General features: G+C 41.0%; 1 protein-coding gene across 4 annotated transcripts in view; it reads left to right on the forward strand.

Annotated features, from left to right (window-relative positions):
- LOC103136027 (kinesin-like protein KIF13B) overlaps window positions 1-22,109 on the forward strand; it is a 46,875-nt gene that overhangs the window by 14,924 nt on the left and 9,842 nt on the right. For all 4 annotated transcript variants that reach the window (XM_016670002.1, XM_016670004.1, XM_016670005.1 and 1 more), the window contains 24 exons: window positions 3,643-3,655; window positions 5,336-5,396; window positions 5,502-5,594; window positions 5,789-5,969; window positions 8,177-8,264; window positions 10,071-10,205; window positions 13,850-13,962; window positions 14,606-14,717; window positions 14,802-15,014; window positions 15,092-15,202; window positions 15,290-15,424; window positions 15,599-15,729; window positions 17,019-17,105; window positions 17,247-17,437; window positions 17,533-17,812; window positions 18,308-18,470; window positions 18,559-18,714; window positions 19,392-19,541; window positions 19,624-19,749; window positions 19,844-20,017; window positions 20,660-20,817; window positions 21,481-21,613; window positions 21,719-21,874; window positions 21,981-22,080. In XM_016670002.1, coding sequence (XP_016525488.1) covers window positions 3,643-3,655; window positions 5,336-5,396; window positions 5,502-5,594; window positions 5,789-5,969; window positions 8,177-8,264; window positions 10,071-10,205; window positions 13,850-13,962; window positions 14,606-14,717; window positions 14,802-15,014; window positions 15,092-15,202; window positions 15,290-15,424; window positions 15,599-15,729; window positions 17,019-17,105; window positions 17,247-17,437; window positions 17,533-17,812; window positions 18,308-18,470; window positions 18,559-18,714; window positions 19,392-19,541; window positions 19,624-19,749; window positions 19,844-20,017; window positions 20,660-20,817; window positions 21,481-21,613; window positions 21,719-21,874; window positions 21,981-22,080 — 3,260 coding nt within the window. The remainder of the gene's footprint in view (window positions 1-3,642; window positions 3,656-5,335; window positions 5,397-5,501; window positions 5,595-5,788; window positions 5,970-8,176; window positions 8,265-10,070; window positions 10,206-13,849; window positions 13,963-14,605; window positions 14,718-14,801; window positions 15,015-15,091; window positions 15,203-15,289; window positions 15,425-15,598; window positions 15,730-17,018; window positions 17,106-17,246; window positions 17,438-17,532; window positions 17,813-18,307; window positions 18,471-18,558; window positions 18,715-19,391; window positions 19,542-19,623; window positions 19,750-19,843; window positions 20,018-20,659; window positions 20,818-21,480; window positions 21,614-21,718; window positions 21,875-21,980; window positions 22,081-22,109) is intronic.

A 22,109-nucleotide genomic window follows, 5' to 3' on the forward strand; every position in this document is an offset into this window, starting at 1 on the left:
TTAAGCACTTTTTGTTATCCAATTATTATGTTAATCTAAAAAAAAATCAACAGATTATCTCTACATTTTATTAACGTTCAGTCCAACAGAAAGCCCTGAGCTTTTGACATGATGATATTAGTATTATTAGCCACAGATGCATCCTTTGCTACAAACAGGCATACCGTAAAGCAATGGGCAGTAAGATGTTTAATTTGTTATTTAAAATAGAAATTTAATTGCTTATTTGTCTCTTTTAATGTATTTCTAATGTTTTATAAAATAAGCTGAAATTATAATTATTTGTTGTCCTAGTTGCATGTTAAATTAGTCTTAATTGGAAGCCGTAAAATTTTAAATATGCTCAAACGTTTTATCATATTTCTCAAATTTATTTATTTTTTTGCTTCTTCTAGCAACAAATTTGACTTTTTTTTTCTTCTTTTTCTCAGGAAGTTACCTTTGTTTGCTTTGGTTTTGGTTGCCCGTGGAGAAAGAAATGGCTTCTCTTTTAGCCTTTCGCTTAAAGCAGCGAGAGAAATCATTGCACACTATGAGAATCCGTTGTCCTGCAGTCTGTATGCACTGTACTCAGACCTTTAGTATGTACTGTGTAATGCTGACCTTTGTGTTTGAGCTTAAAATTCCTGTCCCAGACCCAGCCTCACTTTCCTTCAAATCTCCTGGCTACCTTTAGCCTTCTTTCCATCCTCCACTCCTTGTTTCTTTTCCACACAGCCGTGGATGCTACGGTGTGGGAGAGGGGGGGGGGAAGAATGCGATAACAGTAGGGAAAGGAGTAAGAGGGGGGAGAGGGAGCATTCATGCATTAAGTTATTTTTTAAATGACGGCGACAGGCTGAAGGGAGGAGGAGCAAATAGAATTGTTTCAGGACGGAGGAGAGGCGGGTTTGCCACTCTCCTGACCGCCTCACTCTCCTCAGCCATTGGTTGGGGGGGCGGGAGGGGAGCCCCTAACTCTGCTAATGGGTGACCCCTCTCTCCTTTGGTTTCCGAAGCAACCATGACAGCTGTCATCATTAAGCACGTCAAAACCTGCCAGAGTGCGTTCATCCTTCGTCCGTCCAGATCGGAGAAGCCCTTCAGGCAAACAAAAAATATCTTCAGAATGGGGTGAATCAAAAAGTCTGTTCCAAGAGAACCATTTAATCTCCACTGTATCCTCCCTTTGGGGGAAATTGTGACTCCTGCATGTTTTAAAATAAAACATGGCTGGTGGGAGCCAAAGAGAAAACAAAGCAGAGGAGTGAAGGCGTTAATTGCGTCATAAGAAGCCACTGGATTCAATTAAAGTACTGATAGGAGAAACTGAGCCTGTTTGTGCTCTGTGAGCGTCTGCTTGTCAGCAGCCGAGCATCTGAAATATGAAGTGTTGCAGATCGCTGGCGGGTTTGTGGAAGAGCTACAGCTTTGGTGGCTCATGAAGAATGTGCATGGGTAAAAGGAAACAGGTGTTTGGGCTTTTTAGCTCAGCTCTGGCAGAGGAGCATTTTATGTTTAAGTAATGCGTAATAAAGCATTCAAATGTGACGTTTGCTCAAGGTATTTGTCGTTGCGGTCTGATGTAGAAGGCTTTATGGAGAGACTTTCCAGTTTCAATTTACTGGACAAAACTGTAAATTTGGTTCTGTGACTGACGAAAATCCCGGTTATTTCAGGAAAATATGCAGTCAAAAACGAAAACAAGTTGAGGTGACTGACCTACTTAAGCGGGCCAAGAATTTAGCCCAACTTGGGTGGTGTTGTGTATAAGAATGTTTGAGGGATTCTCCTGAACTTTGAATTGTATATATTTAACTGACTGTAAATCACCAGCTGTATTTTCTTCTCTCTCATCCTACAACTGGATTCAAGTAAAAGACATTTAAACATATTTCTTGAAATGGAGGCATTAAAAAAAAAGGATGAAAAAGGTAACATTCCAACTCATCCAGTCTTGATTTAGACGTTAAGACTAGTTTATGGTGCTTTTACGAAGGAAGAGGGGGACGTTTGAGTGCAGAGAGCTTTCCCATTGGTGGAAAACTGAACACATATCCAGGAAACGGGTTGGTTTTCCAGCTGCTGACATAATTGCAGGATGTGTCTGTCAAGATGTCAGATGAAAGCTCTGCTGTTCCTTATCCTAATGAGGAGGAGGAAGAGAAAAGAGGCAGCTTAGAGGATGGACATTCCAACAAACTTTAAATCTGGCGAACTCATCCAGTTCCTGTTAGATACGTTTAATTATTGGTCTGTTGAAGATCACAAAGACTGGTTTTCATAATTTTCCTTCTCATATTCATGCAGGTGTTGATAAGGAAAGTTGGCTTTTTAGTCTGTGTTTGACTCCAAGATGAATTTGAACTATAACTATTTTCGTAATATCACAGGTGCAGTCCAAAGACATTTGTAGTCATCATATTAGCACATCTCTTTAAGAAGTTTTCAGTCTCATTTGTTGATAAGATCATTTCCTGTGAGGTTGCAGAAGTTCTCAAAGCCAAATGTTTGTTTTATTTGTCCTTTACTTAAAAAAATACTCCAATCAGACCACTTTGACCAATTTCCAATGCTAAATGTGTTGTAGCTTCTGTTTATTTCTGTTATAGTTATAGTTCTCTCTCTTCCCTTAGAAAATATCGCCACATCTTTCTGTTTTATATTTGAATGTTTTTACTTTTGTCAGAGACATTCTACGCCAGATGTGTCCATTTTTGTGTGTGACTGTGACCCAGTAACCTTTGGATGCCATCATCTTTTTTTCAGTATGCAACAGCCCCCGCCTCCACCCTCCATCTCCACCCTGTCCCACAGACATAAATTCATAGAGACACAGACATCTCTAGAAGATCTCACCAATGTCTGAGATCTAAAACCCACACAGGAATCCTTTTCAAATCCGCTGTAATTAGGCCTGTCGCGATAACAAATTTTGTTGGGCCATAAATTGTCCCAGAGATTATTGTGATAAATGATGATATTATTTTGAGTCCATATTCAACTAATATAGTAATAATAATAGTAATTATTATTATTATTATAATGGTTTATTAATGCAAGTATACACACTCAAAGATAAAAATGACTTTGATTTCTAAAGAATATTTAACACTGGAACTGGAAATCCTTTTAAATATCTAAAATGAATAAAACAACTGAAACAATAAATAAATAAAATAGGCTATAAAATCTCAAAAAATAAGAATCATTCAGCTTAGAAAAGAGGCAAAATGTCAGGTGAAGCAAACCAACTACTTTGTACCGGGTGTCCAAAGTTTGCAGCATTTCTCAAAATGTTTGCCTGAATGAAAATAGTTGCTCTCATTTTACTTTATCATGCAACTGATTGATTTATTGCTTGTTGTGATGAGCTTATCTGTAATATTTTTGAGAAATCTACGTATGCCCAAGAGTGTTGCATTTGGTTACTTGACTGAAAATGGGGAACGTTTGAAGAGTTTGTCTCAAATGTTGCTCTTGGTCTCTTATTACATCAACATTTCCAGTCCAACACTCTTTTCTACTAAAGGCGCATCTAAAAATAGTTTTTTATGAGTTCAGGATGGCCAGCTGCTGAATACCTTTTATTAATGTGCTCTAAACTTCATCCGTCTTTCCACATGCTCCTCCCGTGGACCTCGACATTCCCAACATCACCAGGAATCAGTCCAAGGTAACGGCGCACACCAACACACAGGCGTTTCTCGCCCGATTCCAGTGTTGTGAATCATCTCTGTGTCTAACAAAGGCACCGCTGTTCAGCTTCTGCTAGGTTCAAGAGCTGTGTGGAGCCATACAGGCAATGAAACAAAAAAGAAAGGGAAAGAAAAAAGAAGCAGTTTTAAAGTGGCTGGGTTTTTTTTGTGTTTTTTTTTTGTTGTTGTTTTTTTTACTTTGAAACGTTGAGCGTTGCTGGCTGCTTCACATCACAGCATGTCGGTGTTTCCAGGATTTATGTTTTTTTTTCCCCCTCATTCAGCAGAAATATTGGTGCATTGCTTTGCAGCATGACACATGAAGCACACCCAGATGATGCTACTGAAAGATTTCCTGAAATGAAATGAAAGTCATAGCATTTTTTTTTTTATATCAGCTTAAGTTGAACTGAAGCAAATATCATTATTGGTAAAACACAATTATAACTAAGTTACATATAAATGATGTTGCTAAGAATCTATATTTAAAGGGTGCAGTATTATATAAAAATGTTTTTGACCTTTACATCATGTTTTAATGCTATTCCCTCATCAACAACATAACTGGAGTGCTGCTTTTGTTCATGCATGTTTGATGAGTCCTTTAAACTCCGTTCCGCCGTGCAAAACACCTGGTTGGACCTAGCTCCGCCTTCAAGGCACAGCTCCTCCTCGGAGATGCAGTTTCCAAGCTTCCGTCTCACAGAGTAGTCACTCCCTCTTGACTCCCCTACTCAGCTCCTTCAGACTAGCCAGCAGCAATTAGCAAACAGCTTGTGGAACTGCACATTGGCTGAGTTCATTATAGGAGCTACTTCTCAGTGCAACGCTAGTTAAAATATTGTTAGAGTTAAAAGAGGTGTGATGTTGTGATGACTTCTTGAAGGTGGAGTTTCAGAAATAGCAGGAGCTTTTAAAGAGATAGAGGCCCAATTTCAAGGCGTTAAATCAGGAATTCAAATTTCTTTTAAGTCATATTTGATATAGACAGCAACTTTTTAATTGAAGTTAACAGTTACTTATGCTATAATACTGCCCCTTACCTATGTATAGAAATGGACTGCCAGAACAGCCTTTCTTTTCTGAACATGTCGAAGTCTTTGTTGAGTCAAAAAAATAATTCTGCAAAGGACAGAAATGAAAAAAATGTCTTTTTTTTTTTTTTTTTTTTTTTTTTTTTCCTTTATTTGATAGTTAATTGACAGGAAAGTTAGTAATGAGAGATGGGGAAAGACGTGCAGTAAAGGTTGCCAGGCCAGGAATCGAACCTGCGACAGCTGCGTCGAGGACTAAGGCCTCCATACATGGGTTGTGCTTAACCCCTGCGCCACCACAGCACGAAAGTCTGTTTTAAAAGCTGAAAAGATACCACCTGATGATTAACACTCCTGTAGTTTACTTACATTTACTGTAAAGTTTTACAGAATTTTGAAAGTCATTCAGATTGAAGGTTTACCACAAAAAGTTTTGCAATTTCAAAGCACAAATCTGGTTCTCTGATAGTCACTCCCAGCCACACAATTCTAGCTACACGAAAAGCTTACCCTACAATTCAGATCGGCTTGTCTGATAGCCGGTCTTTGACTTTTGAAGTCCTCTGGGCAGCTGCCAGGTTTCTTAATGACTAATACCTCTGCTGTTTCCTCTTTTTCCTTCAGGTTTTTGCCTATGATTATTGCTTCTGGTCCATGGATGAAACGGATAAGGAAAAATTTGCAGGTCAGTTCGTTATTAGCATCTTTAAGATTTTATCACAGGAATTCACGCACTTTAATTTAAACACTTAAACGTGTGAAGTGAAGTTTGGACCCGACCTCCTTACAGGTCAGGAGGTGGTTTTCCAGTGCCTTGGGGAAAGTCTTCTCCACAACGCCTTCCAGGGCTACAACGCCTGTATATTTGCCTATGGACAAACTGGTAATTCACCAATTCTGGCTTCTACTTACACATACATATATCCGACATTACTTCACATCTTGTTTTGCATGTTGTATAAACGGTGTATGTGATGTTCTCATGACTGGTGACTTAATTTCCATTTTCTTGTCGATAAAGCAATAGAAAGAAATGGCGCCAGTGACGCCTCTGCATGCCTGTAACGTTTGTTTCAGGGTCAGGGAAGTCGTACACCATGATGGGCTCAGGTGACCAGCCCGGGCTGATTCCTCGACTCTGCAGCGCTTTGTTTGAGCGAACCAAGGAAGAGCAGCGGGAGGAGGAGAGCTTTACCGTAGAGGTGTCCTACATGGAGATCTACAACGAGAAGGTCCGAGATCTGCTCGACCCGAAGGGGTAGGAAGGCCTGCCGAACGTCCAGCGCAAACTCAGTATCAGAGTTTGTGTCGTATCTGTAGTGTAGTCTCTTTGTTAAAGCTCTCATCTCCCGCTCAGTCAAATGCTTGTTTTATACAATAACACGGTCAACAGCCAAAAAAAAAAAAAATTGTCTGTGGTTTTCAACTGTTTCAGGGTCATGTTGATTAGCTGAATCCAAAAATCACATTGGTTTTGCTCAATCAGGTAAACTCTCTGAACTATGGAGCAACATGAGCATCAAAATGCAGGACTTGTTCTCACATCTGGATCGGTTTCCTGAGAATCTGATCAATGAGCGAAGAGCAGGAGGAGAGATTCCATCAGGACAGAAAAGAGACGGAGGATTTTACACAATGAAGACGTAATGTTCAATTTACACGTATTTACCCTTGTCAGTGTTTATTATTCAATTAGCAGAAATCCAAGTTTGTAGCATTTAATTAATACACTTTTAGAATTTTTTTTTCTCCTAAAGGCTTTTTTGGATGAGAATTATTAACTGAAGAGAACTGATAATGTCACAAAAATGCCATCAATTTAGTCAGAAGATCAAATTAGAATAAAACCTGATTGAGAAAAATGTTGTCATTTTTGGATTCAGCAGTGCAAAATAGTCCTAATTATTTGAAAAAACATAAACAACTTATAATTTTTTTTTTCGTAACTGAAAATTCACTCATTTTTTGTAAGTTTTGTGCAGCCATGTAGTCCTGTATTTCCTTCTTTTTTGACCAATCACTGCATGTTGTTCAACTTCCTACTTCACGTCTCTTGAAAGCCGAACCTACAAGATGAAAGCATGTGTCATGCTAAGCAGTAACATTTGCCCCCCCTTTTTTTTTTTTGCTAAAACCATTTTGACGCGGTCTATATTTGTGGGACATTTTACCCGTTCTTATTGTATCTGTGGCTTCTGTCCCTCAGCTGTTGATCCGTTGTTAAGATGTAGTAACATGATTATTTCTTCCTGAGCCATCTTTAATGCACCGCGAGCGTACACATGCTGTCGCCCCGGTTACACCTTCGAATCTGATCATCAAAGGGAGACCCGCTGCTTAGCGGAGCTTTTCGTTCTGCGTTATGTTTAGCAGCTAGCCAGAGTCAGAAGCCAAAAAAATCGTTTCCGTTTTTTTTTTCTTCCAAACAACCTGAGCAAGTTAAGTATTGCTGCTGCATTCACATAATGGCAGCTAAATAATTAGTTAATCCATCCCAATATACCATATTAAGCTTGTCGATAAGAGTACTAATGTTATCTATTTTACATTCTCTGTTAGTTAGTAAATGCTTGGAATAAACTCGGTTCTCTTTAGTTTCTGGCCTAAATCAGGGCTTCAGGCCACCTGTTCTGTTTTGCTGTATAGAAGTTGTGCTCATGATTCTTTTCCATATATTTTAAATAAATCTTTGTCACAATAGAAAGAGCAGAGCCAAAAATGAAGTTGAAAAATTTTTGCAACTTTTTGAAAAAGGCTCCTCAAAATCAGAAATTTAAGGCCACAACAATCAAAGCACACCGCAACATCCTGCAGGGACTGAATAACTTTTTTGTTCTTTCCATTGCTTGGCTTTAAAGCTCCTGTCTTCGTTTTTTATTTTCTTGCAGTTGATTAATATTCAGTCATCTTTACCAAACCTATTGAAGTGGTGGCCAAAAACACTTAAAGTTTATCGGCTAACCTGTAGTAAAGTTGTAATTATTTCAAACTCGTTGAGCTGATAAATCAGAGGAGGTTGCAGTGTGACGGCTGCAGTGGTCAGCAGATAAAAAGATTAGCAGCCTGCTCTGCAGCCACCAATAGAGGCCAGTTTATGTCCAGCAGGTCAGCAGTAAATCAGGGCTTCAGGCCACCGTCTGCTGCCCCAGACACCATAACCTCTGACCCTCCCTCTGTACAAGACCTTTAACCTTGGCAAAGTGACCCAGAATGAAGCTCGCCATCTGACAGCCATATGCGCCTCGGCCGCAGATCCGCAAATGATGAAGTTGTCGGGAGCGTGGCAAAATTGGGGTCAGAGAGCCGTGTGCCGGTGAAACCTGCGAGCCGAGTTCAGTGACCATCAGGAAGAGCCGGGCTGGCGCCGTTACCCCTCCGCTAACACAAAGCACCAAGAGCGAACGCCAGCAGTGACCATGTTATCAGTCTGTCTCTTCACCCTGTTCTGTTCTGTTTTGTGTTCAGGGGCCGACAGACGCTGAGGGTGAGGGAGCACAAAGTTTTGGGTCCCTACGTCGACGGCCTGTCACGCCTAGCTGTAGCTAGCTACAAGGTAAAGTTGTGGGTCACTCATTCTTCTCCGCCAGGCTTATTGACTTTTATCTTCTACATTTACTGTCGGTGATCACATTTCCTTCTTGAGGTTTCAGATTCCCAAAGATGCTTGGCTGCATTTTCACTCTTGCAATTCCTCTGCTGCTTTGATTTGCATTCAAGTTGAGTTCAGCGTGTTTAAACTGGTTTTCTCATCCAACTGGAGTCGGTTAATTGCTTTCTTGTAGCTAGTTCTGCTGGTTTACCTTGAAAACCCCCAGGGCTCCAATTCAAACTCTTACCAAGTATTTCTGGTCTCGTTTCTAGTGCAAATATCTTAGACCACTTGAAATCAGACAAAACTAACTCACATGTAACTTTTAAGCCAGAAATAAGAATATGTTTTAAGTCAATAATTACTTGATATTGATGAAAAAGTGCTAGTTCCACTGGCAGATTATTTCACTTATAACATGGGAAACATGTCTTGTTATGAGTAAAATAATCTGCCAATGGAACTAGCATGTTTTCATCAATATTAAGGAATAGTGGACTTAAACAAGCTCGGATATCTTGCTGTAAGTTAGTTTTATCTTATTTCAAGTGCACCAAGATATTTGCATTAGAAACTAGACCAAAAATACTTTGTAAGATTGTTTTTAGAGGTTTGACACTGCAAAACACAAAGATGAAGCTTTGACATCCTTAAGGGAGAGCATTACACTGAATCCTCCAGGCTCTAATGAGCCACACTAAGCACAACTTCCTGAGATAATTACTGAGGTAATTTCTCAACCCACGCATAAGAGCTGAACTAATACTGAGGGATGAAATCTTATCAAGCTAGCAGTGCCTTTTATTGTGCTGTTTGCTTTCCTTTGCCACTTTTTGACTATGAATTTTGCCTTTAAACCCAGAACTTTTTCCTTTCTTTTTAGTGATCCAATTCCTCTTCAGTACATATTAGCCATGTGAGGACAAAACTTCCAGAGAAACTTGTTCTTCTGCTTTAGAAACTTTGCACTTTCCTTTATAGGTCAATTTAATGATCAGTGTTTCGGTTGCTTTCTGCGCAACTTTTCTGGGACAGCTGGGGAAATCCAAGCCATATGATCCAAGTTCTATGTGCAGATTATGTCACATGACATGGGCACACAAAGATATGAAGAAGTGACTCTAGACTGTGGGGAAAAAAAGAGAATCTAAATTAATCGGATAAATAATGATGGGCAGCTTTTAAAAACAGTTTTGCAGGGGATGCACATGAAAAGAGGCAGTTTTTTTATGTATTTAATTTATTAACAGCAGGTTTTAACCAGTAGGATAAGAGAAAACATGCCCATACATAACTTGGAACAAAGTAATTATCTTCCCACTACTTTTCTATTTGAAAGGGAATAGGAAGAAGCAAAACTTATTTATTCCTACCCCTTATCTCAATTTAATGAAATATGTTACTTACTGACTCAATAATTATCAGAAATTTGTAATTAAAATCATTTAATGAAAAAACTGCTAGTGATGTTAGGAAAGCAGGTCAGCTCTACAGAGTAGAGACTCCTGCTCTACTCTGCAGTGATGAATGAGACTTCAGGCAGACTGTCACTCTTGAAACTTAGTTTGACAGCAAAAGTGGCCCCTGACAACTTTCCCTTCGTCTGTAGAATGACAGAATAAACCAGAACCTGTGTGCCAGCTTTTGTGATCAAGAGCTAACACACACACACGCACACACACACAGAAAATGTAATAGCTTTACAGATCTAAGCGTAAAGTTTGTATAATTCTTTGCTGACATCTTTAATGAATTTATTTGTGTCATCAGGACATCGAGTCTCTGATGTCAGAGGGGAATAAATCTCGGACGGTCGCTGCCACAAACATGAACGAGGAGAGCAGTCGATCGCACGCTGTCTTCAACATCATCCTCACACACACACTCAAGGACCTGAAGTCTGGGGTAAGATAAAATCACACACACATAGACCTGAGCAAGAAAAACCGTTAATGGATGAATTATCCTGGAAATTTTAGTTTTGGATGAGAAAACATAGGATTTAAATCAGAGTGTGAAGTTATGATCAGGAGTCACAATCTGTGGATGTAACGGATCTTAAGAGACTCTTAACTTAAACCGTGATCAACCGATGTTACCCTGCATCATGTGTTCATCACCTTTTTATTCAGGCGGTGTCCTCTCAGTTCCTGGTTTCACGAAATTAAGAATCTGCAACAAGAAAGAACACTTTACAGAGTTTCTCCGTCCAGTCTGACTGAGCTCGACCTGCTTTGTAAAGATGGGTTGGTAAAAAGTCAGTTTTAATGTCCAAACTGGTAGTCATATCCTGAGAAATGTAATTTAAGGGAGTATCAGCTGTGTGAAGTATCGAGTCAGAGGTGCTAAATATAAATGCTTATATCTGAGTGAAGTTGACCCCCTGCCCCTCTTCCTTTAAATCAAACTGAATAAATGGCAGGTGTTTGTGCAGCAAAACATTTTGTTTGTGCCACAATCATTTTAAAGATATCAGTAATTATTTCCTGGGGGTGCAGGTTGCTCCCTGGTGACCCCTGGAAACCTTTCTCCTTTTTAATTATAAAAAATTATAACAACAAAACGCAAATTTTTTTTCTGCTCAAACGACTGATGCCACATTTTGTTTTATTTAGTAATTGTGGACTGACAAGTTGACCTTTGATGACCTCTAGAAACATTTATTAATATCTTCAAAACGACAGCGGCACAAAAAAAAAAAAAAAATTTGACAGCAATTTCTTTCAAAATGAAAACACACCGAGGTTTTTTGTAAAATTAAAAAAGGTGGAGGAGTTCACATGGTGCTTTTTCTTCAGAAAGCCCTCAGATGCAGCAGCCATTACTGAAAGTAGGATTAGGAATTCAAATAATCCAATCCGCCGCCCTCTGGGATGAGGGTGAAGGTAGTTACCGAACGTGGTGGCGTCAGCCCCAACGTCGAGTCTGTCAGAGGAAAGACCTCAGTGACTCATTCCTCCTTTCCTCACTGACCCACTTTACTCCTCGCTCTTATTTCTGGCTCCCACCAAACCCTGTTAATAATTCACAGTCATGACTGCGAGTTTGTCAGCTGATACAGCCTCCTTTGTTTTCAGCGTGCGCACACGCAGTCATTCACCAAGTTGGTCACTCATCAAGCGAGTGAGTCACTTTGCTAGCTCATAAATCTTATTAAAACCATATTTGCTGCTTTTGAGGCTAGAGAAAAAAACACATTTTTAGCTTGCATTAATGCAGCAGAAACAAAATTTTCCACCCTGATTTGTCGCTTGACAAACATGATACCTCACTTCCTTTTAATCTAACAGGTCATCGGTGCTCATGTGTGCAGCACTGCAGAAGGCTGTCGTTGAAGTTGCACATTTAAAGTCGTAACGGTTAAGAGGTAGTAAAGACCCACAACTGCTGAGTGAGTCATTCCACGAAACATCATTAGTTTCATTCAGGAAAACACTCTGTACTCTTGTTTGCACCTTGAACTTACTTACAACTTTTTTGGTTGTTTGCTGTTCAGATTGCTGATGAATGCAATGTGTGTTTTGTTACTTTTATCTCGACTGTGTTGATCTGTTTTGGCTCCTTTTTAAAACTGCAGCCAAGTAGTTTGACACATTGTCGCTACACATCCTGCCTCCTGATCTGGTTATCATCCAGTCTGGTTACAGAGTTTCTAATCATGCAAACAAAACACCACATTGAAGATTCTCGCCACCTCATCATTATATCACTTGCTTAATCATGCGTCTAGATCTGAACCAAAAACTGTTGGTTGCAGTAAGCAGCTACTACAATATGTTCCCTCTTAAGTTTTCACAACTTCAGTTCCTTTTGTATCCTTTTTTTCCCTCATTTATCCAGATGATAAAATCTCCCTTGTTCAACAGTGAGTTTTCCTCTGGGAATGCGAAGGCGTACCCGTTTGCGGCTGATCTGTATCACAGCACCCTGGGCTGCTGGCTCTTTATCTCCCATCTTTTCCGTTGTGTCCTTTCAGGAGTTGTGTTGTGTGTAAAACTTTTCAGTGTGATGCTGGATGAAAAGCGAACTATAATATTTAAGATAAAAGGAACGCATAACCTTGGAAATCCCTCACACAAACCTCACAAAGCAGTGGCGGACATGTGTTTTTTTTACGTCGACATGACTCAGTGTAAGACAGTGTGCTTTAACGCCCTGAGCTTCCTCTGATAAAGTAAAGTGGTTGGTCAGAGCCACATCCGTGGCAATGGGCTGACATCAGCAGTTGGTGAGGTGTTGGATTCAACCTTGTCAGCTGCTGAGCAGTCACAGATGGAGACCTGATATCCTCTTCTTTGACGGTCCTCAGAAAAACGCAGAGGGAAGCTTTACACCAGCGGCCGAGAGATGAGGACAGTACTTATACCTGCCTGCTAGAGTTACAAGTGGGAGGAAAATGGAGGGGGAAAAAAAGCCTTTTCAGCAAGAGTTTGACGGTTCTTTCTCTAAATATGGTGTCTGAGGAGAACACAGCTTGTTTGCATTCCACAATAAACGTTTACTGTCTGGTACTGAAGCGGTACTAAGGCTACGTTAATGCAGGAGGGAAATGCGACCCAAATCTGTTTTTCTTTTCTTTTTTTTCCCCTCTTTTGCCCATATGTGACCCATATCCGATTTGTTTTTTTGTTTTTTCACGGCAGACTAAACGGCTCAATTCTGATCTTTTCACCCCCCAAAACATCTGATTTGTGCCACTTGCATATGTGTATCTGATTGTTTTCAAAGTGCCTGCAGTCTGAACAGTCATGTCCCATGTAATCCGACTTGCACGTCATTGGTGTGAGGTGTGCATCATAATTCTGCACCACAAGTAAACAATGGCTGAAAAAAAATCATAATTAGGAAACTGTGAAAGAAGTTGGTCACTGAAGCACATCGCAGTCCCACCGCTGTTGGTTCTGACTACGTATCCAGACAGACTTCTCTACAGAAGTTGCAGTCATACTCCACAAAACGCCACTGCTACTAGTTGAAGCCTTTTTTCTTCTTTGGTTTTCTTCATCTTTTAATGATTGTGTGATGATTCCGACAGCTTCTCATTGCTGAATAAACTTTAAAAATCTATCCATAAGCAGATACATCTGTTATTACTTCCTTAACCCCTAGTACCCGACGGACCCACCGGTGGGTCCAGCTGCCACGTGACCTCGGCTCGCTCTGTAAGCAAAGGCTCCACGTGCCTTTAAATTTTTTATTTTTTTTTTATTATCCGCTAAAAGAGGCTTTAATCTTTCAAAAACTATTCCGCATAAAGGTTTTGCCCAAAATGTTAAGATTTAAATTTATTTATACCCCCTGAGGGTGTAAGAGAGTGCGCTGCGGTGTGACTTTTATGTTCTTCTTCTGCACATTTGGGTCATTGAGGGGCCAGAAGTCTGATTGTAGTCACATCATTCAGCAAACACACAAAAAAAAAGAAAAGAAAATGGATTTCAGCCAAACGTTGGAATTGAGCCTCATGACCTGCTGTGAACTTAGCCTAAGAAACAAAGGTGAACGGGTGGATAAAATTAAAGATGTTTATGTCTTTGTTTATTCTGTAATAGACGAGTGGGGAGAAGGTGAGTCGTTTAAGTCTGGTTGACCTGGCTGGAAGTGAACGTGCAGCAAAAACTGGAGCAGCAGGAGAGCGACTGAAGGAGGGAAGCAACATCAACAAGTAGGCAAAGCTCTTAGCAGAAACCTGCAACGTGTTTTCACATGAGCCACACTTACTTCTGGAGCTGAAATCCATAAGATAAAGTAGCAAGGGCAATGGGCATGTAATGATCAGTTCACCTACTGCAAGGTATCAAAGCCTCGTTAAAAAGTCATAAATTCATGTATCTAAATTTAAGGGCTTAAAATGGCTTAAATTTATATAAAAAGTAAGTTGGCATTAAATACGTTGATCACAGGTCTTAAATTTTGTCTTGGCAGGGCTTTTTAATCTAATATATTCTTTTTTTTTTTTCTCATTGGGCTTTTGAGGCTACCGGTAGCTCACTGCTAGCATACCCTTGCTTGTTAGCTAGCTAGCTTTTTTGTGTTTTATAGTGGATAAATATAGTTGGAGATGATAAAAGTTTTCTCGTCAATGGCTAATTGCCATTTAGCTGGACGAAGTTCATACATTTATGTTCAGATGCAGGTCGTCGGGTCCATTCAAAAGGGTCTTGAAAAGTCTTAAGTTGGAGTTGGTGCAACCTGCAGAAACCTTTTACTGCATAGATGATCTATATTGATATCCTGCTGCCAGCAGCAGGTGCGTAATGAGAAGCTAACAGACGCTAACCCTAGTATGCGTGTATTGTTTGGTGCAGGTCCCTTACTACACTTGGTCTGGTCATTTCTGCGCTAGCTGAACAGGGAACGGCCAAGAACAAGACCAAGTTCGTTCCCTACAGAGACTCTGTTCTGACTTGGCTGCTGAAGGTAAACAACGCTTTTGAACTATTTGAGCATGCGTTTGAATTTTCCACCGTTTCGACACTTCGTCTGTTTGTACTGCTTTTCCAGGACTGCCTGGGGGGCAACAGTCGCACAGCCATGGTGGCAACGGTGAGCCCGGCAGCGGACAACTACGAGGAAACCCTGTCGACGCTGCGCTACGCCGACCGAGCCAAGAACATCGTTAACCACGCTGTCGTCAATGAAGACCCCAACGCACGCATCATCAGGGAGCTACGGGAAGAAGTGGAGAAACTGCGAGTGCAGCTCACTCAGGCCGAGGTGAGACTTCTTCAGCAATCTAAGACATTAAGTCGTCTCTGCTTTCTGTCCGTTCTCATCGGCTTTCTGTTCTGCAGTCGATGAAAGCTCCGGAGTTGAAAGAGCGCCTGGAAGAGTCCGAGAAGTTGATCCAAGAGATGACCTACACCTGGGAGGAGAAGCTCCGAAAAACCGAGGAGATCGCACAAGTAAGTGGTCGGCAACTCAACTGTGTTCAGCCGGTGTCTGAAATCAGGCTCAGTATTTTATTTATTTTTATTTTTTTGTGCTTTCAGGAACGTCAGAAGCAGTTGGAGAGTCTGGGGATTTCCCTTCAGTCTTCAGGGATCAAAGTTGGAGATGATAAAAGTTTTCTTGTCAACCTGAACGCAGATCCCGCCCTCAATGAGCTGCTGGTGTACTACCTGAAGGTACAGACGCCTAAACCTATTCCTCGTCATGGTGGAATGCGTGTATTCTGCAGGAGGTTTCCTTGCAGAAACCTCCTGCAAGGAGGTTTCTGCAAGGATTCTGCAATACAATACAATACAATACAACATGTTAGAATGTTACGACATTCTAACATTGTGAGTGCTGTGCCTCAGGAACACACGCGGGTGGGCTCAGCAGACTCCCAGGACATCCAGCTGTGTGGGATGGGAATCCAGGCAGAGCACTGCGTCATCAACATTACAGCGGAGACCGCCGTCATCCTCACCCCCCACCCCAACGCTCGGTGAGGAATGCCACAGTAACACGTTTTAGGCAAATGAGCTGAACTCAGCTTCAAATAGCCTGGAGGTTATTTGGAGTTGTGCCTACAACACAAGCCTGTGTTGTAGATTCCCACATTAGAGTTGGAGAACAGGTCTGTACCGATCTGCATCAATGCCATGCCGACAAACAGAGTCAGATCAACACCATCAGATGTAATGGAAAAAACATTTAGGTTTTAACGGAGAGATTTAATGAGGCGTTATAAAAAATGTATGCAGCACATCTGAAATCACCCAATGAGGGATTAGATCACAGGATGCTTCCAGGCAGAGATAAAAGCTCACATACTGAATAAGCAATTAATCAATTGTTTGATAATTTCTATTCTAATTAATAATTTTTGAGGCGACGTTTTTATATAGACATCAAAATCCATTTTATTTTTAGTGTCACTTTTATGTGTGTTTTTTTTATTTCTGTTTTATTTATTCTTTAGGTTGTTGTGTTTAAGTTTGGATATTTAAAATATCTTTCAATTAAAGTGTTTATTGTCCAGTGCAAAATAAAAATTTATTGGTCTTTGAGATGAAAAACTGGCATTCTTTTGCTATTATAAACATATTGCTTGAGAATGTTTCAAAACAACAATATTATCATTTATAGCAACAATTACTGGGACAATTTATCATCTGCAGGCATAAATTGAAAGTTTTTTTTTCTTAAACCTGTGTGATTATAAGTAAATACTGCATATGTAAATTCTTTTGGCTGATTCAAAACTTTATAATGTAGTTGAGGATGACCAGGTTAGTGGCACGTTTCCCTGTATATGTAGAAAGTAGCAATGATGACATTAGTTCTGGGTTCTCTAAGTTAATTGCTGGACATAAATCTGCTGTTTTAAATAACTTACTACCCATTTTGTGCTTCCTATGTCTTTTTTTTTTTTTTTTTAAATACATCGCTTTTTTTTTTTTTTTTTTTAAATACATCGCTAAAAACTAAAACTAGCTAGCCGAGTCTTCAGTCAGTGTCACTGGGAAGTGTTGGCATGTGTTTAGTATTTGTAAATAAATGTTTGTTTTTGTTCTTTCCCAACTAACCACTGACCAATTGGCATCAGATTTCTCTGTCACTTGTAGCCAACTTGCTGTGATAGAAAATACTCCTTTTTATTTTCAGTGAAAATCAATATAAAGAATCAAGAAATGCAGCTATATATTGCCACATCTGATATTTATTAAGTAATGTTATGGGGTAGAGATAAACCTGATTACTAAAGGTCTTATGCATTTATTGGTGTTACAGGACGTGTGTTAATGGTTCTCCAGTAACCAGTGCTCTGCAACTTCACCACGGTGACCGAATCCTCTGGGGAAACAACCACTTCTTCAGGTAATTTTCAACATTCTTTCCCTTAAAAAAAAATAAAAAAATTGTGTCATCTTCTAGAATTTAAATCTTGTGACATTTACCTTTTTTTTAAAGCTACAATAAATCTTTACAGTCACTGACGTATATTTCTTTCACTTGAAGAATCAATCTGGCGAAGCGGCGTTTGCGGCCAGCAGAGGAAGAGGAGGGCGAAGGCGGCGTGTTGAAGAACAGTGGCAGCAGTGAGCAGCTGGATGCCGACGGCGACACGGCCAGCGAGGTCTCCAGTGAGGTCAGCTTCTCCTACGAGTTCGCTCAGACAGAGGTCATGATGAAGGCCCTGGGCAGCAACGGTGAGAGGACCTATCAGAACGCTGCACCGACTCCCTGCCAGGCAGACCATTAGCTCATCTCTTCTTCTTCTGCTTCTTCTCCTGCCTGTGCTCAGATCCCATGCAGGCGGTCCTCCAGTCTCTGGAGAGGCAACACGAGGAAGAGAAGCGATCGGCTCTGGAGCGACAGAGGCAGATGTACGAGCAGGAACTCCAGCAGCTCCGCAAGAAGCTCAACCCAGACCGCCTGTCCACTGGCCAGCCCGGAGGACAGATGTCTGTCCAGCCAGGGCAGGGACAGCAGTCTCACTACCGCAGCCTGGAGCGGCTCAGTGTGGGAGGGATGAGCCACTCTACCAGCGCTCAGAGCAGACTGAGGCAGTGGAGTGAGGACAGGTGTGTGTGTGAGCGTGTTCACGGTCTGTACACTTTAAAAAAACCAGAATCGACTTATCATTAATTGTCTATTAATGGTTTATTAGATTAAAATTAGTTCCAGTTCTTTAGCTAAATTCATCCACTTAGACCAGTGTTGTCCAAAGTGTAGACGGGGGTTCCATTTTTGGCCCATGGATTGTTTCTATGTCCCGCCAGCTCAGGTGGTTGATGCAGGTTAAGACTTTTATCTTCTATTAGAGTGAAATTATTACTAAGAAATTAAAATCTTATATCAATAGAAAATGAGAAGTATAACACTTTCCATTTTATGATATTCCTAGATTATTGTTGAGCAGGAAAAAAAACTCCATTTGTTTTTGTTGTTTTAGTGCTTTTATGAATTATATATTAATTCCTAATATATACTGGTTATCATTAATCAATAACCAGTCCTCATCCCTAATTCCTCCTGACTGTTTTTTGACTCGACATCCTTCTCCTGTCCTCTTTCAGGGAGGTGGTTTTGGTGAGGAGTCTCCGGAGGCTCAGGGAGCAAATAGTGAGAGCAAACCTCCTGGTGCAGGAAGCGTGTTTCATCTCCGACGAGCTGGAGCGCCACACCGAGTACAGAGTCACCCTGCAAATCCCATCAGACAACCTCAACGCAAACCGCAAGGTCTCGCGCCTCACAGTGAACCTCTGACGGGACCGCGCCGACGTGCGTCCGCCTGCAGCTCGTTAACCTCGGCATGTTTGCGTTGCAGCGGGACGCAGTGCTCAGCGAACCGGCCATTCAGGTGCGACGGCGGTGCCGAGGCAAACAGATCTGGAGTTTGGAGAAGATGGAGAACCGTCTGGTGGACATGAGGGAGCTCTACCAGGAGTGGCAGGACTATCATGTCCATCACCAAGACGACCCAGTGAGTTCTCCCTACAGCCTGCTATAAATCTTGATCGGGTCACAGAAACCTTCATCAGCTCTGGTAGTGCCGAAAAAAATTGAGTATATTTTTTTGGTAGCTTGCCTAAATTTTTTTTTCTTTTCTTTTACACTGAATTTCCAGAAATACACATTAGTTGGAGTAAAATTTAGCAATTACTGGTTGTTTTATAATAATTTGTTAAAAGATAAATAGGGGTGTTTCTAAACAGATGAAAAATAAATTATTTTAGACATTTAAAAATACGTTAAGTTCAGTAAGTTTTGCAGATGGTTCCAAAGGCAAAAGGTCTAAAACCTGTGTAAATTTCCTTCTGTTTACCTCAACTGCACCAATCTTTGCACAGGTACAGGTGGATCTATGGTTTCCAAAAAATATTTGTAAAAGGTTTAAATGCTGTATAAGGCAAAAAATAATTTCTGGTGAGGAACAAAAACTGCCAAATTATTTTAGGTTCCATCCTCATTTTCTCTTAAACTACAGCAGCGATTTCACTACTTACACTTCTGATTGAGTCTTAAAAGTATTAGCTTATTTTTGATACCAATATTACTGAAGTAGAATTTGTAAATGCTGATAAAAAGTAAATTAGATTTGAGTATGTCATTTAACTTCAGAAACCCCTGTAGAGCTTACTTTTTCCTCTCCTCCTCCAGGTAATGCGTTCATACTTCCGCCGAGCCGACCCGTTCTTCGATGAGCAGGAGAATCACAGTCTGATCGGCGTCGCCAACGTTTTCCTTTCCTGTCTGTTCTACGACGTGAAGCTGCAGTACGCCGTTCCCATCATCAACCAAAAGGGAGAGGTACAACCCGAACTCCTCAGCTTCTTTTCAAGTGCAATAACGGAAACTTAACCTTTTCCTCCCCTCTGTTTTCCTTTATAAGGTCGCAGGACGCTTGCATGTGGAGGTCATGAGAGTGGGAGGGGGCTTGGAGGACAACATGGCAGGAGGAGATGAACCTGACAACAACCAGGACTCTGAATTTGAGGATCGCAAACTGGTCTGCTCGGTAAGCAACGCCGATGCTCGTCGTTGGACCGTTTTCGACGCTGCGGGCGTTTACTCAAACTCTGACTCTGACGTTGACTTGGGTGTAACTGCAGATAAAGATCCTGCAAGCCACTGGTCTGCCGCAGCACCTGTCCAACTTCGTCTTCTGTCAGTATTCGTTCTGGGATCAGGCTGAGCCCACCATCGTGGCCCCTGAGGTTGACCCGTCTTCCTCATCGCCCAACTCAAAGGACCCGCACTGCATGGTTGTGTTTGACAGCTGCAAGGTGAATGTCAATATTTTTATTTTTATGCACAATTACTTTAGGGCTGCAACTGACCATAACTTTAGCCATTGATTAATCTGTTGATTATTCCAACAATTAATTGGATAAAAATGATCAGCACATTCTACAGATATTCTTATTTAAATCGTTTTAATGTAATATTGTAAATACATTAAAAGATGCAAATAAAACTGTATTCCTTAAATAAGGAATTGGGGTCAGGAGGTGCTGGTGCCTCTCCAGCTAACGTTCCAGGCGATAGGCGGGGTCACCCTGGACAGGTCGCCAGTCTGTCGCAGGGCAACACAGAGACACACAACCATGCACACACACACACTCACCTAGGGACAATTTAGAGAGACCAATTTTTTTCCTTACCTTTAATGCATAATGTATATATTTTACACAGTTTTGGTTTTATTACTGCTCTGAATTTGTTATTTTCAAGCATGAACAAATGTTTTTTTTTTTGAGTTAACGATTAATCTGTTACATTGGTTCACCATTATTTCAGTAATCAATTCATTGGCATTAATTGGATTAATCATTTCATGTAAATAGAATCACATCTATTTATTTATTGCTGATAAATCTATTTATTATTTGGCGATTAACAGATGTGATTCTCTGTTGACGCTGTAGGAGGTGGCGGTGTCGGTAACAGAGGATTTCATCGAGTATCTGACTGAAGGAGCTGTTGCCATCGAGGTGTTTGGACACAAGCAGTCTGATGCAGGAAGAAACCCGGCCCTGTGGGACCTCAGCATCATCCAGGCCAAAACTCGGACGCTACGAGACAGGTAGACGCTCACACACTCGCTTATCTTCCTGCAGACAGACTCTGACAGGACCGCTCTGCGTTCAGCTCCTTTATCTTTCCTTGAAGTCTGGCTACCACACCGCCATGTTTCACCATGTGAACTTTTGCATGTGGGTTAAAAAGTTCAGCTTTGTTCTCATCTGACCAGAGCTCCTTCTTTCTGGTGTTTGCTGTGTCTTCCATGTGTTCTGGACAACTTCAAACATCTTTCTTTCAAAAATATCTTCTAGACGTGCTACCATGGAGTTCAAATTTGCATAGTTTGTTACATGGCATATTAATTTTTGATGGACATGTACTGTAGGAAATGTGTCTTTTTTTTAAGACCTCGCCTTTTATTTCTGTTTTTAGGTTTTAAAATAAAATTAAAAAACAACTGAAGACGTTTGTACCAAAAAAGGTGGTGTTTAAATAACCTAATGAGAAAAATATCATGCTTCAGCAAATACATTTTGTTTTGGTTTTATTCATATTTAGAAACACTAGTTCTGTTTTTTTTTTTTTTAATAATCTCAGCTCGAGTTATAAAGAACCATTGTGGAAAATTCAAAGAGCCACTTGTGACTCGGGAATTTCTTCATAACTTTCTCACACTTTTTAAGATTTTGATTTGTAAAAAAACACTAAAAAAAACTGATGGTAGGTGGAGCGAGGTCACACGTCGCCTGGAACTGTGGATTCAGATCCTGGAAATAAACGAAAATGGAGACTTTGTTCCAGTGGAAGTAGTTCCAGCCAGAGACGTGAGCACAGGGGGAATCTTCCAGCTTCGACAGGTAGGGATGTAAAACCTACACAGTCCCAGACGGCATGACTCCAGAGGAGGACGAAAAGCTGATTTATAATGTTCAAACTGCTGTTTGGGTTCACGTCGACCCCAGGGCCAGTCGAGGCGAATCCAGGTGGACGTGCGCTCGGTTCAGGACTCGGGCACGATGCCGCTGATAGCAGAGATCGTGCTGGCCGTGTCGGTGGGCTGCGTGGAGATCAGGACCAGCACAGCGAACCAGGAAGGGGACGAGATGGACAGCTACCAGGTATGCCAAACCGACACGACTCGCTCCACGTTTCTGCTTCAGAATGCTCTAGGTGAAGTTGCGTCTATAAAGGACAGAACGCATTAACTGAGCCCTTGATGGACAGGATAGAGATCTGGAACGTTTGCGGCGGCAGTGGTTGGCTGCGCTCACCAAGAGACAGGAATACCTGGACCAACACCTGCAGAGCCTGGTTAGCAAAGCAGGTAACATTTACAGATGAAATTACACAATG

Source organism: Poecilia formosa, unplaced genomic scaffold, assembly GCF_000485575.1.
Source record: "Poecilia formosa unplaced genomic scaffold, Poecilia_formosa-5.1.2 Scaffold29, whole genome shotgun sequence".
Lineage (NCBI taxonomy): Eukaryota > Metazoa > Chordata > Actinopteri > Cyprinodontiformes > Poeciliidae > Poecilia > Poecilia formosa.